This window comes from Megascapheus bottae, chromosome 26 (genome assembly GCF_031878675.1).
Source record: "Megascapheus bottae isolate mThoBot1 chromosome 26, mThoBot2.hap1, whole genome shotgun sequence".
Taxonomy (NCBI): domain Eukaryota; kingdom Metazoa; phylum Chordata; class Mammalia; order Rodentia; family Geomyidae; genus Megascapheus; species Megascapheus bottae.
In genome coordinates this window covers 6,997,410-7,017,073 of record NC_143534.1, presented here as the reverse complement: position 1 = coordinate 7,017,073, position 19,664 = coordinate 6,997,410, and the positions used below count along the sequence as shown (strand labels likewise).

The window sequence follows — 19,664 nt, the reverse complement described above, 5'->3', positions numbered from 1 at the left end:
CCCTCGGGGTGGACCGCCGGGCGAGGACGCCGACTGCGGGCGAGGGGGGACGCCGTGGGCCCCGTCGCGGCTGCTGGTGGGTGGGCGCGCGCCGGGGCGGGAGCGGCGGCCGGGGTGCTCGTCGTGGGCCGGGGGTGGGTGGGAGGCGGGCTGGGCCGGAGGGGCCCGCGTGGCGTGGACTGCGCTCGGGTGGGGACCTGTCTTTGTGCCCAGGCGCCTGGTGTGGGCGGTGGGGCGCGGCGGCGGAGGGGGTGAGGGGAAGGAGGGCGGGCGAACCGCGGGCGAATTGGCTTAAGGCGCGGAGCGGGCGCTGGACGAGGTCGGTGAAGGAGTTCGCGGCACAGCACGGAAAAAAAAAATCTTAAAAAAAAAAAAAAAGCGTGCCGGGCATGCGCACTCCGAGGATGCCATATTGGAAAGAGGCTGTAGTGGGAGCTGGAGGACCCGGGCGGGCGGGCGCGCCGCGAGGGAGGCGGCGGGGAGCGAGCGAGGGAGCCGCGGCGAGCGGGCGAGGGAGCGAGCGACGGGGAGCGAGCGAGGCCCCGCGTCCTCGCCCGCCGTCCCCGGGGCCGAGGTGACGCCGAGGGCCGGACGAACTTCACCAGGTAGGAAGGGAGGACGGCGCGGCGCCGCCACGGTCCCGCCGCCCCGCAGGTTGAGCGCGCCGGGTCTTTCCAGCCTGGAAGGGAGGAAAAATAAACAGAATCAAAGGGAATCCCGAAGTCGCTCGGGGTGGACCGGGGCGGGGGAGCCTGGGGAGGGCGGCGGAGGCGAGCCGGCGCCGCGGGCCGGAGAAGAAAGCCCCGCACTCGCCGGGAGCCCCAAACTCCTGGCCGCGCTCGCCCCGGCTTGTCATTTCGTTTCTTTTCTTTTTTCTTTTCTTTTTGCGTTTCCCGGGTCCCCTTCCCCCTCGATTCTTCCCGGCGCTTTGCCAAACCCGGCCAAGACCGCCAGTCCGTCCGGAGTTCCCGAGTGCCCCCCCCCCCGTCCCCGTGCCCGCGGGCTGCGTCCCGGCGCCCACCGCCCTCTGGCTTTTTAAATTTTTATTTAATTTTTTTTTTAATGCACACGGTGTAGAGACGCAGCCACCCCGGCCGCCTCGCCCCGCGCTCCCGCGTGCGTCTCCAGCGCTGGGGGGCGGGGGTGTTTCCTCGGGTGTGTGTGTAGAGGTTTGGGGTGCAGACCGGGGAGCGGGGGTGAGACGCGATCGCAGGCAAGTTGGAGGAGGGAGGGGTGTCAAGCATTGCTGGCTCGCCGGGAATCCGTCCCCTCGGACGCCTTTGCCTCGGCAGCAGAAATGGCACGGTCAGGAGTAGTTTTGGGGCGTGCGTGCTCTACAGCCAGAATCATCTTTGTCGTGGTTGCTGCTGCTGCTGCTTTTTTTCTTCTTTTTCCTCTTCCCTCCGTCCCTCGGAGGCTCTTCCCGTCGTCCGCCCTCCCCGGATGGGGCTCAGGAGTTGATTTGTACCCTGTGGTGGTGGGGCGTGTGTCTCGCGGAAGCCCTCCAGAAAAAGCCCACTGCGGCCACGGCCGGTGGCTGTGTGTGGGGGGATCCGGGCCCGGGGCGGGGGCGCCCGGGGAAGCCGCGGGGCGGGGAGGGGCCCCCGCCCGGCCCGGCCCGTGCGTCCGCCGCCGCCGCCGCAGCGGAGGAGTCTCCAGACACCGCGCCAGTTCCAATATGGCGGGCCAAGGTGGCTCTGAAAAACTGAAAATCAAGGTTTTGAGGTGGGAAAAAACGCAGCCGGAGGGGCCACGCCTCGCTCGCCACTCGCGTTGGTGACTCCAGGCTCAGATTTAGCGAATGAAGTGGGACGAGAAAGAGACGGCACGATCCGCCCTAGTAGTTTTTTTTTCCTTCTTCTTCTTTCCTTTCCTCCCTTCTTCTCTTTTCCAACCCTTCCCAGGGTCAGAAGCCATGTGTCAAGTCCATGGCTAGAGGGGTCGGGGTGCAAAGTTGGGTTCCTCCGGGCATCCGAGTAAAACTGCCCGCAGTGCCTGCGGATCGGCGTGCGTACGAGTGCGAGCGGTGGCGTGGCGAGTGTTCACGCGCGCCCTCCCCGCGTGAGTGTGAGTGTGAGTGTCACAACCAGACCCGCCACGATCCGACGGGACCTACTGCGGGCACGTGGCGCCGAAGGCCCGAGGGCCCCGGGGACCATTCATCTGGCTTTTCTAGGAGCCCAGATCGTGCTTTTCCGCGGAATAGATGGAGCGAGGAAGGCGTTTATGAAAACAACAACAAAAAAACCCCAACAAAACAAACCAACGGAACGACTTTAAACCGTGCCGGGCCCCGGTGCTCGCTCCGGCCGCGGTCATCAGCGCGATGTGGGGTGTGCGGGGGTTTCTGCTTTCCTCCGCTCCCCACTGCAGCGGGAGGCTGTGGGGTGTGGGGGGGACACTCTCCAGTGGGAGGACCGGAGGGGAGGGAGAGGCCCTGGGCCCACAGAGGGGCAAGGTCAAGGGCACGAGCGGCCGGGTGACTTCGGAGCTTCGCGCGGTGGGGAGGTGGGGGTGGGGACGGCGTTCGGGTCGCCCCGTCCCCGGTCCGGTCGGCGCCCCCGGCGGCCCCGGCAAGGGCGCGCGGGCGGGGCTGCTCCGGGGCGGAAGGCGGGCGCGTGGGGCCTGGGCGTGGAGTTTGGAGCCAGTTCGGGGGGCCACCTTCGCGAAAGATGCAACCCGAGCTCCGAGTCACCGGAACGCCCGGAGCGGGTCTCCGACAGGGGTCGCCCGTGTCCCGGACGCGGCGGCCTCGCGGGTCGCTCCGGGTCGCGGGTGAGGACGCGTCCGGGGGGCGCTTCTCAAACCGGCGTCGGCCGGGTCTGTGGTTGCCGCAGCACTCGCAGGGGCGGAGGAGGGAGGGCGGATCCCCCCGCAGGGACCCCCGATGGCGGTCGGGGGCGTGGGGGACAGGTTTCCCGTGCCACCTGGCTGGCCAGGCCTCCCCGGATCCCTCCGCGGTGGGCGCCCCCGGGGCGGAGCGCGCGGCGCGGGGGGTCCCCGGCCTCGGCGCGCCCTCGGGGACGTGGAGAGGAGCCTAAGATGGCTCTGCGTGGGGTAACTGCGTGTTCAGCCGCGAACCCCTCCCAGCGTCCTTCTGACGTCGCCGCCGCCGACAGGGGCACGGTCCCCTCGGCGTCGCGACAGCCAGACCATCCCACAGGATTCTCGCGGGGCTCAAGTTCGCCTTTCTCGTGGGAAGGAGCGGGGCGAGGGCCGGGGAACGGAGTCCGTGGGGAGTCTAGGGAATCCCAACCCCGACGTCCACAGAACTCGGGGCTCATTTGTGATGGTGGATGGGGGGGGCGCTAAGGATCTCCACGCGTCAGAAAGAGAAAAGCAAATCGGGGAGAGGACCCGGAGTGGGGACAAGGATGGTGGCCGTGCCGGGACGGCCCCGGCCGGGGCTGGGGCGGGGGGGGGGGGCGGTGCTCGGGTTGGTGGCGTTCGCTTCGGGTCGGAGTCCCCGGGGGACGTCCGGAGAATTGTCCCCAAACTTGTGGGGACCTTATAGTTTCGTTTTCTGGAGGGTAGGGCTGGGTGGGATTCCGCGAAGGGCCACGAGACGTTTATCCCCCGGGGGGGGGGGGTTGTGTGATTTCTCCCGCCATCCCCGCCTGGCTGCCCCGGCGGGAACGCGGGGACCCGAGAGCCCGCGCGCCCCGTGCGCACCCACCTCGGGACAGCTGGGGCTTCGCGCTCAGCCCGGGGGGGGGCGCTTTCCACCAGGGCCCACCCGGCGTAGATTCCCCCCCCCCCGCCTCAGCCCTTCACCCCCGCACCTACTCAAGGGACCCCAGGGACCCATGGGCGCGTCAGCCCCTCAGCAAAATGGATCCAGGCTCCGCCAGGTCAGAGAAAAAGCTTAAAATCGGCCTCATTCCCTAGGCAGGCCAGTTGTAGGCCGGGGAAAGAGTTGGAGCCGGGCCCGGGGAGGGGGGGTGGGTGGGAGGGAGCGGGAGGGGAGGGAGAGGGGAGGAGAGGCCTTTGGGGTCGGTAGGAATGGTTCTTTGGGCTTGGAGATCTGCTGCTTTCCCCCTAGAAAGCATTAAACTTGCACATACTTCTTCCCCTGGGCCATCAATAAGTACCATCTCGAATCTTTATCTTAGCTGACGGCCAACAAGGGGGCTGAAGAAATGCATGCAAGTCCCCAAAGCCTCAGGCCACTCCCAAGTGTCCATTGCCAACTAGATATGACCAGTGTAGGGCACTCTTCAGTGATCCCAAGGAAAAGAGCAAGCAACCCTGATTCTATGAGCTTGGGAACCTTGTTCTGCCCTAGAGGCCATTCTCCATTTCCAGTGAGGCTGCTGCTACCTAGTATACCAAACCCGCAGCCTGCCTGCCTGTGACTTTCACTTGATGTGGAGTAGTTGCTCCTGGAGATGTTTTCCTCTTCAAGTGTTCTTGCAGAAATTAAGGGTCATTAAAAATAAACCAACAAAAAACCCCAAACCTTTCCAGGCAGAAATGAGTCTCTTTGTGTTCTTGAAATCAGGAAAACGCCAGTATAGGATCCTGACTCCATTCTTTTCTTTTTTTCTTGTCTCTTTTCTCTTGTCTCCTCTTATCTCTTTTTCTCCTTTCTTCACTCTTCTCCCCTTCTCTCCCACCACTCCTTCCTTTTTCATGGTTTTCTCTCCCCTTCTGCTTCCCTCCCTCCCTCCTTCTCTCTCTTCTTCCATTCCTTCTTTCTTTCCTTCCTTCCTTCCTATTATATGCCTTTTTTGGAAATGTATGTCCAGAGAATTATTTTTTGGCCTGCTCTAGCTGAAGTGGCATTTTTCACTTCCTTCACACTTCAGAGCCCCAAAGGACTCTGAGAGGGATTCTGTGACTGAGTGACAGGAGTGTAGCTTTGAGCATCAGCGTTTAGTGAATACTGGGTGTTGGGGGGATATAAGAAGTCCACACAAGGAAAATTCATAGGTGACAGGGCCTACACTTAAGTCTAGAATTTTTTTTTTTGTGTGTGTGTAAGGATATCAGTCAAATAATCTCTCAAATCATTTGCACAAAAAGATCCCCTGTGGAATTCAAGTGCTCTTCAGGTCTAGTTTGGTGAGTGGGGACAATGTTTCTCCTTTTATATTTGACCTTTTTGAAAGGTTGAGAGTTCATCAAATAATATAGAGGTCTTAAGGAATTTCTTAAAGGAACTCATAAAAGCTTTTGTACCAAAATAATAACAATTAAAAAAATTTATCTATTGCCTTTAAGTAGTTACACTAGGGAGTTGTCATCTAACAAAGCAGTTTAGGAATATGGTGCATCTTGATCAATGCCACATCTTTCAACATTCGACCTGTCTCCCCACTCCTTCCCTGTCTTCTAATTTTGTGGGGTATACACGGAATTCTTGACTGTATCCTACCCTCCCTTCTCCTTTTCACCCATCCTTTCCCCTTAGCCCTACCTCACCCCTTTTAAGTACCTGCTTCCTGATGTTTACTTTGCTTTTCTAAGGAATGACACTATTTGAGTTCTTTCTTTGAATCTACCATATTTCAGTTAATACATGTGTATATACTTGCATAGCATTTAACATATTTACTTGTAAGTTCATAAGTTAAATCCAACTTTGACAATAGAAGAGAAAACATTCATTAGCAATATAAGGGAAAACATTCACTTGTCTTTTTGGGTCTGACTTATTTGATTTTACATTTTTCTCCCCAGGTCTTTCAATTTCTTTACAAATGGTACAATATCATTCTTCTTAATGGAGGAGTAAAATTTGATTTTGTTTCTATACGACCTTTTCTTAAGCTATTTGTCCTTTGACAAATAGCTGATTTCATACCTTAGCTGTGGGCTGGTGTTGGGGTTTGAACTCAGGGCCTTGTGCTTTTTCTCACAGCTTTGGCACTCTCTTCTGTGAGCCATGGTTGGCGGTTAAGAGGCTCTTGGGTTTTTCTGCCTAGCTTGGCTCTGATTCTGGGAAAATTCTTAAGAAAAATAATTTTGTGGCTGAAGTAAACATTGACCATGTTTAAGTTGCTATAAGGAAGGTTTTTTTTGTTGTTGTTGTTTTTTGCCAGTCCTGGGCTTGAGCTCAGGGCCTGAGCACTGTCCTTGGACTTTCTCAAGGCTAGAGCTCTACCACTTGAGCCTCAGCACCACTTCTGGCTTTTTTCTATGTATGTGGTACGGAGGAATCGAACCCCATCTTTGTGCATGCTGCCACTAAGCCAAACTCCAGGCCCCTAAGCAAGATATTTTAAAGCTCTATGGTGTAAATAAAAAAATGATACTCTGGTTAGGCGTTAAGGTACAATGAAGAATGGTCTATGACAGAATCCCATGGAATAAAGTTCTCAGGGACTGGTTTTGGACTCTTGAGTTCAGCGGGGTTGGCAGAGATGCAAAGGTAGCACCGCCCATCTGATTGTCCGGTGGAGAGCTGTAACACATCATAGCATTTACCACACACTGATAATCGGGACCCCTCCTGTGGTCCTTGAGATGAAAAGAGCCTTTCCTTCAGTGATAAGATAGATGTTCTCAACACTGACTAAAGAAAGAATCCATTGTGCTTTTCTGTTTCTCCCCTCCACCCCCAGTTCCTGAAAAAAAGTAAACAGAAATGACACATTGTAGTAGACACGGGGTAACTTGTTAAAGCATCTGATGAATTCTGCAAAGTAGGCAGTCAAGTAGGCATTGGGATTGGAGGACAGAGGTGTAGAGCCAGTGGGAGGGGAAGAGGGGATCAGATTTTAATCGGGGAAATTTTCCCTGGCAGTTTTATTGGCTGGGAAAAAGACAATGAAGGATATTACCTTTTCTGCTCCCTGTTAAATTTAGCAGGATTTTATTTTTCCATTTTCAATTAAAACTAGTATAGATACTGAATCTGTTTAAAATAGTCTGAAATCAGCCAGGTTTGTACAATAGCTCTTTTTAAATATAATTTAAGCAAGTGTTTGGTGTTTCTCTTCCCCCTCCCCTCCTCATCCCATGTGCATGTTGGTCCTAGGGCCTGGATACTGTCCCTGAGCTTTATTGCTCAAGGCTAGCTCTCTACCACTTGAGCCACAGTTCGGGTGTTTAACTGCTGATAAGAGTCTCATCAACGTATGGGAATTAATGCACCATCTTTCTGGCAAATAACATGTAACCTTTCTATTAAATACAATAAAAATACATGAAAAAAAAAGAGTCTCATGGATTTTCTTGCTCAGACTGCCTTCAAACTGTCATTCTCAGATCTAAGTAGCTAAGTAAGTAGCTAGGATTATAGGTGTGAGCCATTAGTGTCTAGCTTGGTGTTCATTTTTAGCATAGCATATTTGGATTGGTAGGTCTAGAGATGAACAAGAATGGACTGTGAATTACTCCAATTGGAAGTGATTTATTTAAACTACTTAAAAAAAAAAACAAGAAAAAAATGACAGGTTTGTTTGCATTTTAGCCCTTTCTCAAAGCCCAGGTTAGACCCTCCTCCTGTGAAGCTTTGTGATCCAGGCTAGATCCAGGCTAGACCATTGGTGAATGTCCACTTGTCTGAATCCTTCTTATATTTTACTGAGTGCTGTCTTATTCCTTTACCATATACACAGCAAACTTTTTTCATTCAATGTTGGCGCTCTACCACCTGAACCACACCTCCAATTCCAGTTTTTTGCTGGTTAATGGGAGATAAAGAGTCTCATGGACTTGTGCTTGGTCTGGCTGTGAAATACAATCCTCAGATCTGTCTCCTGACTAGTTTAGATTACAGGGATGAGCCACCAGCACCCCGCTACACAAGTTTTGATAAGGAGGGATAGTGAGATAGAGGCTCCTAGCATAATTCCTCTGTTTTTCAGTGAGAACCACACAGGACTCAGGCTGGTGAGTGGTATCCTATAAACTCAGATCTTTAGTTGTCCTTTGCAAAGGCTGGCATGTTTTCCAAGTTTTCCCTAAGTAAGACAAAGGGTTTATTTACTTTGCATAACTTCCAGTTTAACCAGTGTGAACTTCTCATGCATTTAAAAGTGTAATTTATAAAAATTTGGGTATGTTGAATTGTATGGCTTAAAATATACAGCTGGGAATGGTGGATGCGGCTTGTAATGCCAACTACTTGGCACTACTTGGTAGGTGGAGATCGTGTAAGGATCCCACCGTGCTACTTTTCCATGCTACAGTGTGATGTGCTTCTTCAGCTAAGGGCAGTGACTTTGGAAAGATGCTCTGGTGCTATGGTTCCAATGTATCTCCCCAAAGTGGACTTGGTAGAGACTTTGTCACCAGCCTGGGGAACTATTGGGAGGTAGTAGAAGCTCTAAGAAGCTGGGCCTAGAGGGAGGATGTTAAATTAGGGATATGAGGGTTGGAGGAGGGCTCTTGGGTCCGTGGTCCTTTTATTTTGTTCCTTTTATTTCCTGGATGCTGTGAGATAAGGTTGCCTCTGCCTCTTCCTCCTCCCACCAAGATGCTCTGCCTTGCCACAGGCTGGAAGTAACAAAGGGAGCCACTGAAAAGCCTTGGAACTGTGAGCTACCATAAACCTTTCCTCCTTCTAAACTGATGGTCTCCCGTGCCTTGTGACATTAATGAAAGGTGACTGACACAATTTAGCCAAGCTAGACTTTGTAAAACCACTGAGTCATGTTTATTGGCATTTTGGTAAGAAATTTATTTGCAGAAGAAAGAAACCATGTCTAGAGAAATCAATCTTCCTTTCTCTGTATTTATGTTACTTTGCAGGAACATTTATGTGTTCTAGTACACCCTAGATAGATATCCTTGGTCTGAGGAGTTACTTTTATCCTTTTAGCAACCCACACACAGAATCTCCTTTTCCGGAAGCCATGGTTTTCAAAGTGTGGTACCTGGGCAAGCATGACCTGGGTGCTTGGGTCATGTCTGCATGCAGACCTGTAGATAGCCAGAAATCTAGCCCGATTGAAGGATTCAGAAATGTTGGGGGAGTGGGTGATTCCCAGCAGTCACAGCTTCTAGAAGCCCTCCAGGACAAATTCAGTGAGATTACAGCTGGTTCTATGCCTCACTTTCTTTAGCAGTTAGTCTCCTGCTGTGAGCCCTCTCCCCACTGGGGAAGTCCTGAAGATGAGATGGCTTAAAAGGGAGTGCTCTGGAGCCAGCCACTGGCGGCTCAACACCTGTAATCCTAGCTACTCTGGAGGCTGAGATCTGACAATCATGCTTCAAAATCAGCCAGGGGAGAAAAGTCCATGAGACTCTTATCTCCAATAAACTACTCAGAAAAACCTGGAAGTGGTGCTGTGGCTCAAGTGATAGAGTGCTAGCCTCAAACACAAAGAGGCTCTAGGACAGCGCCTAGATTCTGAGTCCAAGCCCAGGACTGCTATCCCATCTCCTCTCCCCTACCTCCTCCCCTGAAATGTGCTTGGTGTTTGTAGCACATGCTTGTTGGGATGTGGGATTGGTTTGGTGTCAGCTACCCAGGGGTAGAGTGGTATCAATCAAGGAAATGAGAGGTGCTTGATTAACATTACTCTTACCTCTGCAATGATGTAGACAGAACCTGTGGTCTCAAACGCTGAACCAGGCTTCCTGCATTTTTTTCCCTTTTTTTTTGTACCTTGAACTCGCAGCTGAACTCTGAACCCGGAGCTCTTCAGTTCAAGGCTAGTTCTCTACCTCTTGAACCACGGTGCCACTTCTGGGTTTCTGCTGGTTAATTGGACATAAGAGTCTCACAGTCTTTTGTGCCTGGGCTGGCTTTGAACTGTGATCCTCAGATCTCAGCCTTCTGAGTAGCTGGGATTACAGGTGTGAGGCATGGGCTCCAGGCTTCCTTCATCTCTTGCTTCACTGTTCACGGTGGTTCTAGGGGGAGAATGGCAAAGGTGTGCCTCTCCCACTCTTCAGTCCACTGCATGAGTCCTGAAAGCCTTCTGCTAGAGCTTAGGGGCTGAGGGTCTCCATCACTGCTGACTCTAGGTGAGACTGAAAAATGTGCCTTTCAGTTAGCTGGCGTTTCCCTCCTGTAGCGGAGAAGAACCGTCTGGGAGAGCAATAAACAGCCTCTAAATGTGTTTAATTTTGTTTATGCCATTACTGGGGTTTGCAATTAGGGTGTTGTACTCTTGTGTGGCTTTTTCTTTTTTGCCTGTGGCTGGTGCTTTACCACTTGAGCTACACCTCCACTTCTGGCTTTTTGCTGCTTCATCAAAGATTCGACTTTCACAGGTTTGTCCATTTGGGCTGACACACAGATTCACCATCTCTAGATCTCAGCCCGCAGAGAAGCGAAGAACACAGGCATGAGCCGCCAGTGCTCAGTAGTTAGCCGCAGTAATTTCCAAATGTTTGTGCATATTTTCAGAGATATTTTACTCAGTTAAAGTGTGATGTTAAATTGGTTAGGGATTGGGGTTTCAAGGCTAGGAGATGTCATCCCTCTAGAAGCTTAAATGGCCCCATGTTCTATGATTAAGGAAGGGATATTTGAACAGCAGCTGTAGCTCGTTATTTCTATGACTCTTCTTGAAATGAAATGAAAGTTTAGCGCACTGAAGTATAGCCTGGAGTGAGTAAGAATGTAGTATCTTGTAAAGGCAGGAGGTGAGGTAGGAATGGTTGTTAATTGGGATGGGGAAAAGAGAATGATGAGCTCTGAGGAGCAACTCACAGTAAAAACACAAATCCCTCGTGTGCTAGCAAAGTTACACTTAACATTTGAAATCCTAGAGACTGGCAACTCGGGATCTGAGAAAATATTGTATGAATTCTAGTTTTAGAAGAAACATGACAAATTGACAGATTTATCTGAGTTGAAAGAATAGCTTTAAAACAAAACACCAATACTCTTTATGTCAGGAATAACCACTCAGGGGGCCACTCTTAGAAGTCCATCAAACGTACCAATAGGGTTAAGCACAGAAGGGATCCAAAAGAGGTACTAGCGGACAGTTGCATATTGTCTGTGTTTTGAGTTCCAAACTGAAAATGGATGAAGAACAGACCCTGTAGGCATCTTCCCTTGTGCATTGTTAACAGGGTATAATCAGCATAGCTGCCTGCCTAGCTGTTTCAGCAGAATATATTATGAACCTTAACTCTGATCATGTGTGTGTGTGTGTGTGTGTGTATATAATAAAATGGTTTTAATTATTTTTAAAATTGTTATTATAAAGGTGATGTACAGAGTGGTTAGAGTTACATAAGTCAGGTAATAAGTACATTCCTTTTTGGACAATGTCACTCCTTCCTTTCTCAGTTTTTTCATCTTTCACTCACATGTTGCCTATATATAGTTAAAAAAATTAATATTTTTCTTAATTGGGCAAGGTGATGGATCTCATGTTGACACATTCATACTTGCATACTATGTGCATTAATCCTAATTGTCCCATTCTCCTCTCTTGTCCTCATTCTTTCTTCTGGTGGTTACCTCCCCCTTCAGTAGTCCTTGTATTTCTGGATTATGCATGCGAGAGAAAAGATTGATATTTGTCTTTGAGTCTAGTTTAATTTTGCTTAATATTAGGACCTCCAGTTCCACCCCTTTTTCTGCAGATGACATACTTTGGTCTCTTTTATGGCTGATTAGCTTTCCATATCTACTCATATTTTCTCTATCTACTACATCTTTTTTGTCTCTGCTCATCCGCTGACGGGCGGTATGGACTGATCCATGGTTTTCAGCTGTGTAACTTTGGTCCTGTAATTTAACTTCTGGATTCCACATGAAAGAAACATTACAAGTACAGGATTTATGTCTGGGAATGATGATCATAGCACTGTTTATAATGGTGGGGAAAAATAAACCTCAACAGCTGAATGATTAGAAGTAGAGGCCTGGTCAAGAAATTATGCATAAAAAGTACATAACTATTTCAAGCCATGTTCTCAAAGATTTTTTAATGACACTGGGAAAATAATTTATGTAATGTTGGATGAAGAATGGGTTAGAATTCTTTTTTATTTAAAAAATTTTTAAATCACATTTTTGTTTTAATATTATCTTACTAAAGAGTATTTGGGCTATTTCTGCTTATATTATAAGCAATCATGTAATGATTAAGATAATTCTTTGTGTTTATTTATGTGCGTCTATAGGATGAATTGAAAGATAAATATTTTGGATAAAAATGTGTAATAGGTAAATACATTATGATAGCCACACTGTCCTCCAAAGAGGTGCTCTAATTTCAACATTCACCATTGGAACATAATTAAAAAGTTATGAATTTAAGAATGGATTAGAATTCTTAATTCTCTGTGAACTTAAGAAGAAATACAGAGAGGCTATCAGAAGACATTATAAATGCAGAAGTGGTTTTCTGTAGGTAGTAGGGTTATAAGTGATTTTTATTTTATTGTGTAACTTTATTTCCCAGGATTTATGTCAGGATTGTGTGCATCTTTTTTCCCCTCTTTTTCCCATATATTTTTTATTGTAATTCATAGAAGGGTTACATTATAAACACCAGCTTGAGGGTGCATTACTTCACATACATTGATACCCTTTCTCATGTCTTGGTCCCCATTTCCCTCCCACCACTTCCACCCCTCATCTTGTTTTCCTCCCTTCCCTATCTGATTTCAAATAACCAAATACACATATATACACACATAACCAGGTGAAATACTGTAACAATATGAGATAGCCAAGGGACAGCAAAAGAGATGAGAGATAACATAGTACATTAAGGACAACAATCACTCATTATATTGCTTTTGTTTCTATATCCTGGAGGTACTTTCATTTAGCATCATCCTATATGGCCTTATGTATCTTCATTTTGTTCTAGTGTAAATCTCTGCTAGGAGAGCCCAAGATTTCTACTGATTATGACAAATGAGGGAGACGATTGGGCCTATGTTCCTTTGAGTCTGGCTTACTTCACTTAATATGATTTTTTCTAAGTCTTTCCATTTCCTTACAAATGGGGCAATGTCATTCTTTCTGACTGCAGCATAGAATTCTATTGTATATAAATACCATATCTTGATCCACTCATCAATTGAGGGGCATCTGGGTTGGTTCCATATCGTTGCTATGGTAAATAGTGCTGCAATGAACATCATTGTCCTAGTGCATTTAGTATGCCCTTGTTTCTGGAAGATTGGGTAAATGCCAAGTAGTGGAATTGCTGGGTCATAGGGGAGCTCTATGTTTAGCCTTTTGAGGCACTGCCACACTGCTTTCCATAGTGGTTGAACAAGTTTGCACTCTCACCAACAGTGTAGTAGTGATCACTCCTGGCCACATCCCCTCCAGAATCATTTGTTATTAGATTTCTTAATCATGGCCATTCTAACTGGAGTGAGTTGGAATCTTAGAGTTGTTTTGATTTGCAGTTCTTTTATGGCCAGAGATGTTGACCATTTCTTCATGTGTCTATAGGCCGTTCTTATTTCTTCTTCAGAGAAGACTCTCTTTAAGTCGTTAGCCCATCTTTTAAAGGGATGATTGTTTCTTTGGAGATTAGTTTTGGAGTGATTCAATTTTTTGAACTCTTGATATATTTTAGATATGAGGCCTTTGTCTGTTGTATGGTTAGTGAAGATCTTCTCCTACACTGTAGGCTTTCTAGTTAATTCGCTAGCTATGTCCTTTGCCATATAGAAGCTCTGCAGTTTAATGAGGTCCCACTTACCAGACTTTCTCTGATTTGTTGTGTTTCTGGGTCCTTATTAAGAAAGTTTTGACCTGTGCCAAGGAGACCTAGTGTATCTCCTATTCCTTCTTGTAAAGTTTTTAGTGTATCTGCTTTTAGGCAAGGTCTTTGATCCATTTGGAGTTAATCCTGGTGCAGTGTGACAAAGAAGGATTCAACTTTAGTTTTCTGCAGGTGCTTAACCAGTTCTGCCAGCACCATTTGTTAAAGAGGCCATCTTTCTTCCATTCCGTTTTTTAGCTCCCTTATCAAAGATTAGGTGGCCATAGGTCTGTGGGTTAATATCTGGGTCCTCAGTTCTGTTCCATTGGTCTTCAGGCCTGTTCTTGTGTGTGAATCTTTTATAAGGAGGAAAAAAGTAAACATTGTTGTAAAAAAGTCAAAAGTGTGACACTTCATTTGCCAAAAATAAGAAAAATTTCACAAGTATCTGGGTAGTTTGTGTGGCATATCCCTTTCCTTACATGAGAGACATTTGTATTTGACTGCTGATGAGTCAGCTGGTTTTCTGTTTATCTTGTGACCCTTGAGCTCTATTTAAAATGGTTGATTTGGTACATTTAAATCAGTGCTTAAGTCTTTCATTACCTTTCTGTGGCATCTGGTTTGGCACAAATGAATTTAAGACTTGAACCATTGAAGAGCCATAACAACTTTTCCGCCCCTATATGTACAAGTTATGAATTTTTTTTCAGTTCCCGTGACTTTCTGGCTTGTTCATATATTTGTTATTGTTGGTCTTTTGGTTAGAGAGAGCTGGGGTAATTCCTTATTGTTTGGCTGCCATCTTACTTCCTTCTCCTAGCCAACTTTTTTACCCATTGAACACTTGCCATAGAAGCTACTGGTACTTGATGACTGATTTATTAGTAGTTACATTCCTGGGCTTTTATTTTTCCATCATTGTGCTTGAATCCATTTTTCAGGTGACATGCCATTTTGTTAAATGTATAGATAAATGAGAAAGGGAAATAATCTTAGTAGGATACACATAACTTAGTTTATGAGATTGCTTCCTCTTGGAAATTGTGTTGATGTAAGAAAAAGTGCAGCACATTAAATGAAAACCTTGTACATTCGGAAGTTTGCTTTGAATCATATGTGGACTGTTAGAGGGAAACTCAATCTCCTTTTGAAGTTGGTTAGGTCTTAAAATTCCTATGTTCTCTTTTAACTAGCTTGGCATTATTAAATTAAATGTTTGGAGAGAGCCAAGAATTGGTGGTTACTCAGGACATACTCCAAGTTCTCCAGTTCAGGGGCCCAGCTGGGTGTCCCAGGGTAGCAAGCAGCCACTGGCCACGTATGGCCGTTTAAGTTGAAACTAACTGACACTAAAATTCAGTTCCTTAATTGAAGTCACTCACTATATCTCATGTACCCAGTATTCACATGGGGATAAGAAGTTGCCATCCTGTACAAGTACAAATACGAATAGATCTAGAGGGCATGGCTGGCCTAGGGCCTTTCAAAACAGCTAATAGGACCCTGATTTCTGACTGGTTTTTGAATCATATCTAATGAACTCTCTCACCCGGTCATTTCTTCCCTAACAAGGATTAGCTTAGTCTGTGCTAAAATTAGTTAGATTCTGCAAATACACACCAGATAAAGGAAGGAAGCAGGGTAGAGTTATGAGTAGAGAATGCTTACTGTATTAAATTTGGTTTTGAGAACTGGATACACCCTAAGGGAGAGGAAATATATAATTGAAACAAAAAAATGTAGTAGATTCATAGCATTTTAGAGCTGAAAAGGACACTTGACTGTGTTATAATCAAGCTTTATTTAATTCATTAAAAAATGTGAAGAACAGAGGGTAAGTCATTAGTTTATGTCACACAGCTAGATGGGGTCTGCTTATCCCAAGTTACTGCCTAAAACTGCAGGCTGGTTTCAGCATTGTTGTTCTCTGGTTTACCAGTTTTAAAGAGGAAAAGAGCTAATTGTTGTGCAGTTTACTTGAGACAAAAATCATATTATTTATTGCACAAACCAGGAAGTTACCATGCCTAGAATACTGATCCTTCTTTATGTGTCCTTGTGTAAAAAAGATCTTGCTTAAATTAACAGACTTTTACTTATATGGGAATATACTTCCTTTAAGTAAATAGTCATCTTGGGGTTAGGATATTCTTGTTAGGTTATAAGGGTTTAATTTTTTAAATACCCTGGATATAGTTTGTGTGTGTGTGTGTGTGTGTGTGTGTGTGTGTGTGTGTGTGTGTGTGTGTGTGTCTGTGTCTGTGTCTGTGTCTGTGTTTATTGACTTCATTAGGCCAAGCTGAATGGATCAGTTGTCATCAGTAAGACCTGCCATTTAAAATGAACTATGTAGAAAGGGAAAGTAAATAGGATTTCTGTGAAATGATGTGTTCTTCCCATATTTAATGTGTTTCCCTCAGAACTGTCTATTTCCATAGACTCCATTAGATGTGGCTGTGGAAAGCCAAGTAAATTATCCTGGCATTTGTGGTCACATGCTGTGCAAAGATGGCATTTTGGTAGAATTATTTCCCCTGTATTCTGTTGATTATACCTGTAAGTACTTCTTGCACACATTTCCTTGGTTCCTTCTTCACTTAATGCCGACCCTCTCCTTCTCTCAGTTTCCATCCAGCCTTGCTCTCCATCCATCCTGCATTCTGCTACATGAAGTATGCCTAGATCTTAAAGCATGGTACTTACCTTTCCTGTGTGTGTGTGTGTGTGTGTGTGTACCAATGTGTGCCAGTCCTGGGGCTCAAACTCAGTGCCTGGGTGCTGTCCCTGAGCGTTTTCTTTTGTTTTGTTTTTCCTCAAGGTGGTACTCTACCACTTAAGCCAAGCCCCACTTCCAGCTTTTTGATGGCTAATTGGAGAGTCTCCTGGACTTCCCTGTCTAGGCTGGCTTTGAATGGTGAGATTTCAGCCTCCTGAGTAGTCACCAGTGCCTGGCCCTTGTATGGTTTTTAAACAAGTTGAAGGATCCATTTTGAACCCTTTTGCTCATGGTTCTCTGGTTTTCTGGGACAGCCTCAATTTAATTTATTATTACTATTGTTTTTTTGCATCACTGATATTGGCTTGTACTATTCAGACCAGATGTCCTCATTTTTGCTTTAGTAAATACAGTCATCTGTGCTCCAAGTGTTTTGGGTAAATGAAAGAATCTATATTTTTCAGGTTTATGTCTTTGAGTGTCATTCTGTTTGGTTATTCATGAACTTATCTTCCCAGTGGCAAAATGCTTAGATTTGTGGTTAATGAACCAGTTGAGGTATGTGTGTTTTTTTTTTTAAAAAAAATAATTGCTTTTCTTATTTTGTATCTGTACTGAGAAATAGTTTTGTACTTCCCACTGTGTCTGTGGCATGATACTTTTCATGTATCCAAGCACTCCAGTGCTTAGTACATGATACGTTTCTATTTTTCCTTGGTTACTTTTGACACTTTTTCAGCACTTACTGTGGCATAGCACTAATGTGTGCTCACAATCTTTTAGCAATCTTCAATTTGGACAAGATTTCCATGTTTGCTATGAAGGTAAATTAAATGTCACCAGAGGTATGTGTGTTTTTCAAGATAATTTACCAATATGTGAGCCACACAATCTTGAGTTGATAAGTATAGATGTATCTTATGTTTTCTTCTCTTCATCTGTCCATGCTATTTTTTTTTTAATTTTTAATTTTTGGACTGGTTGTAGAGCTCGAACTCAGGGTCTGGGTATTATCTCCTATCTCTTTTGCTTGCAGTTGACTCTCTACCACTTGAGCTACTTCTCCACTTCTGGCTTTGTGTGTGTGTGTGTGTGTGTGTGTGTGTGTGTGTGTGTGTGTGTGTGTGTGTGTGGTTAATTGGAGATAAAGATCTCATGGGCTTTTCTGCCCAGGCTGGTTTTGAAGCAGGATCCTCAGATCTCAGCTTTCTGAGTAGCTTAGGAGTACAGGAATGTACCCCTCGCACTCAGTTCTAGGCTTGCTGTTTTTGCTGACGTAAAAACTTTAAAGCATATGAAGTAAGAGAGACAATTAAATGAGTGAAAGACTTAACACCACTACCAGGACTAGTTGCTGCTGCTGATTGGTAGTGATTTTTTTCTTTGTATCCTTTGGACTTCCACATAAGCCTCTGGGGAGAACCACTGGGAATTTTAAACTCTTCTCCCAGTTACATGAGAATGCAAGTGGTGTGTCATAGGGCAAATCTTCCAACTTCTAATTCATAAAGCAGACAAATGCCTCGTCTGTCACTGGTTTGGGGACCAGATCACCCATAATACACCAGGGTTTCTTCCCCAATCAGGACAACAGGTGTTGGTTTGCCTCTGTGAGGATGGGGTGCAGAAGGGAGGGGAGCTTATTCCTTCTCAGCCTGGAGAGAGAGGCAGAGGGTCTTTGTCCGAGGAGACCATGATGATTGAAACGTAGGTTCTGCTTGTTGGGGAAAATCGTGTCCACATTGGTGGTGCTGTCGATATTGAGAAAGTATCTGCTTTTGCTATGCAATAACCTTTGTTGTTAACCTGGTCGAAGGAGATGAATTTGTCTTTATTCCTGGTATTTTCCATTGTCAATGTTTTGTTTATGTGCCATATTGAACTGGTAGCAACTTTGAGAGAATCATGATTTTCTGGAAGAGCTTAGAAATGAGTTTGTGTGGCTCAATATATTAAAGTGCTCTGGTGTTCACGCTTGGTTGCTTCTTGCAGGATGAATTAAGGGAAGAAGATCATCACTTCTCAGACATGGAGAGCAGTCGATCCATTCCCAACATGCAAGATTCTTCATCTTCATCTTTGGAAAAGCACGTCAGCTCAGCCAATGGAAATGGAGGGCCTGATTCAGGTATGGCTTTGCTTGCTTAGTTCTTCTGGACTTATGGTTGATTGACCAGTGTCTTTCCTGAAATGTTCAGGGAACAACAGAGTGGCATTTTTAGATCTCACATACTGCCTTGCCTTTAGGAGTTTCTGTTTTGTCTAAGCAATCTGTGTGCCTGTACCAGGGCTTGTCTGCTGTTCCACTGCTTGGACCATGCCTCTAAAACTATGATTTTGCTGATTATATTGATGACAGTGTCTCATGGATTTTTTTTTAATTTCCAGGCTGGCTTTGAACCTGCCTTTTCTGGATCTCAGCCTACTGAGTAGCTCAGGTTAGAGATGAGAGGGGTCACCGCCCTGTATTTCTGTGCTATGTCACGAACACAGTCTATGACTACATCATTTTCAATGATGTGTCTTCAACATGGCCAGCTATGTCTTATTGTTAGCCTTCCATTTTCATGCAGCTGCACTACATCTCTGTAGCTTGATTGTGAAGTTTGTTGATGATAATCTGCTGTCAGGAAATTGCACTGCGGTTTCTTTGAGAACAAGAACATAGATGGAAATTTTGAGATGGAGAATGCTATTATCCACCTGGGAGATTTTTATGCCACAGCCCATCAGGTTCTTGCTCAGAGACCTGTTCTGTGTTTCTGTACAGTAGATGGTCTACTATTTCTAAATAACTCTAAATTATCCTTATGGCCCAGATTCATTTACTTCTATGTGACTCATTTCTCCAAACCTTAGAATTTGCCAGGAGACTGTTGGCATGGTGCTCATTCATTTATTCATTCATTCAGTCATTGATTTTTGTGATGTTGGGGGTTTGATCTCAGGGTCTTGACCTTGCATGACAGGCTGAACTACACCTCTAAACCCTTCTTTTGTGCAGGTTATTTTTGAGATAGGGCCTTTATACCGTACCATGTGACTGTACTGTGGTCTGTTTTTCATTCACCATCTGTACCACTGGGTCGAGCTTTTTTTCTGTGTGAACTGTTCTACCTGACACTGACTTAGAACCATAAGCCTCCCAATTTTAGCCTCCTAGGAGGCTAGTGTTACAGCTGTACCCTACCACGCTCAACTGTGGGTTGAGAAACGGTCTTGTGAACGGTTCTTTCCAGGCTGGCCTCAAATCATCTACTTATTTTTAGTCTCCCAAGAGGTGAGCAATCTGGTGCCCAGAAGATAGGGCTGAGAAGTGTGGGAACAGGCTTTAAAGCTTTACTTTACTCTCAAGG

At 46.2% G+C, this 19,664-nt stretch overlaps 1 protein-coding gene across 1 annotated transcript in view; it reads left to right on the top strand.

Moving 5' to 3' along the window:
* Positions 1–312: 312 nt before the first annotated feature.
* Sfmbt2 (Scm like with four mbt domains 2) overlaps positions 313–19,664 on the top strand; it is a 131,775-nt gene continuing 112,423 nt past the window's right edge. The window contains exons 1-2 of the mRNA XM_090318857.1: positions 313–605; positions 18,301–18,436. Of these exons, the coding sequence (XP_090174983.1) occupies positions 18,337–18,436 (100 nt within the window). The 5' untranslated portion in view covers positions 313–605; positions 18,301–18,336. The remainder of the gene's footprint in view (positions 606–18,300; positions 18,437–19,664) is intronic.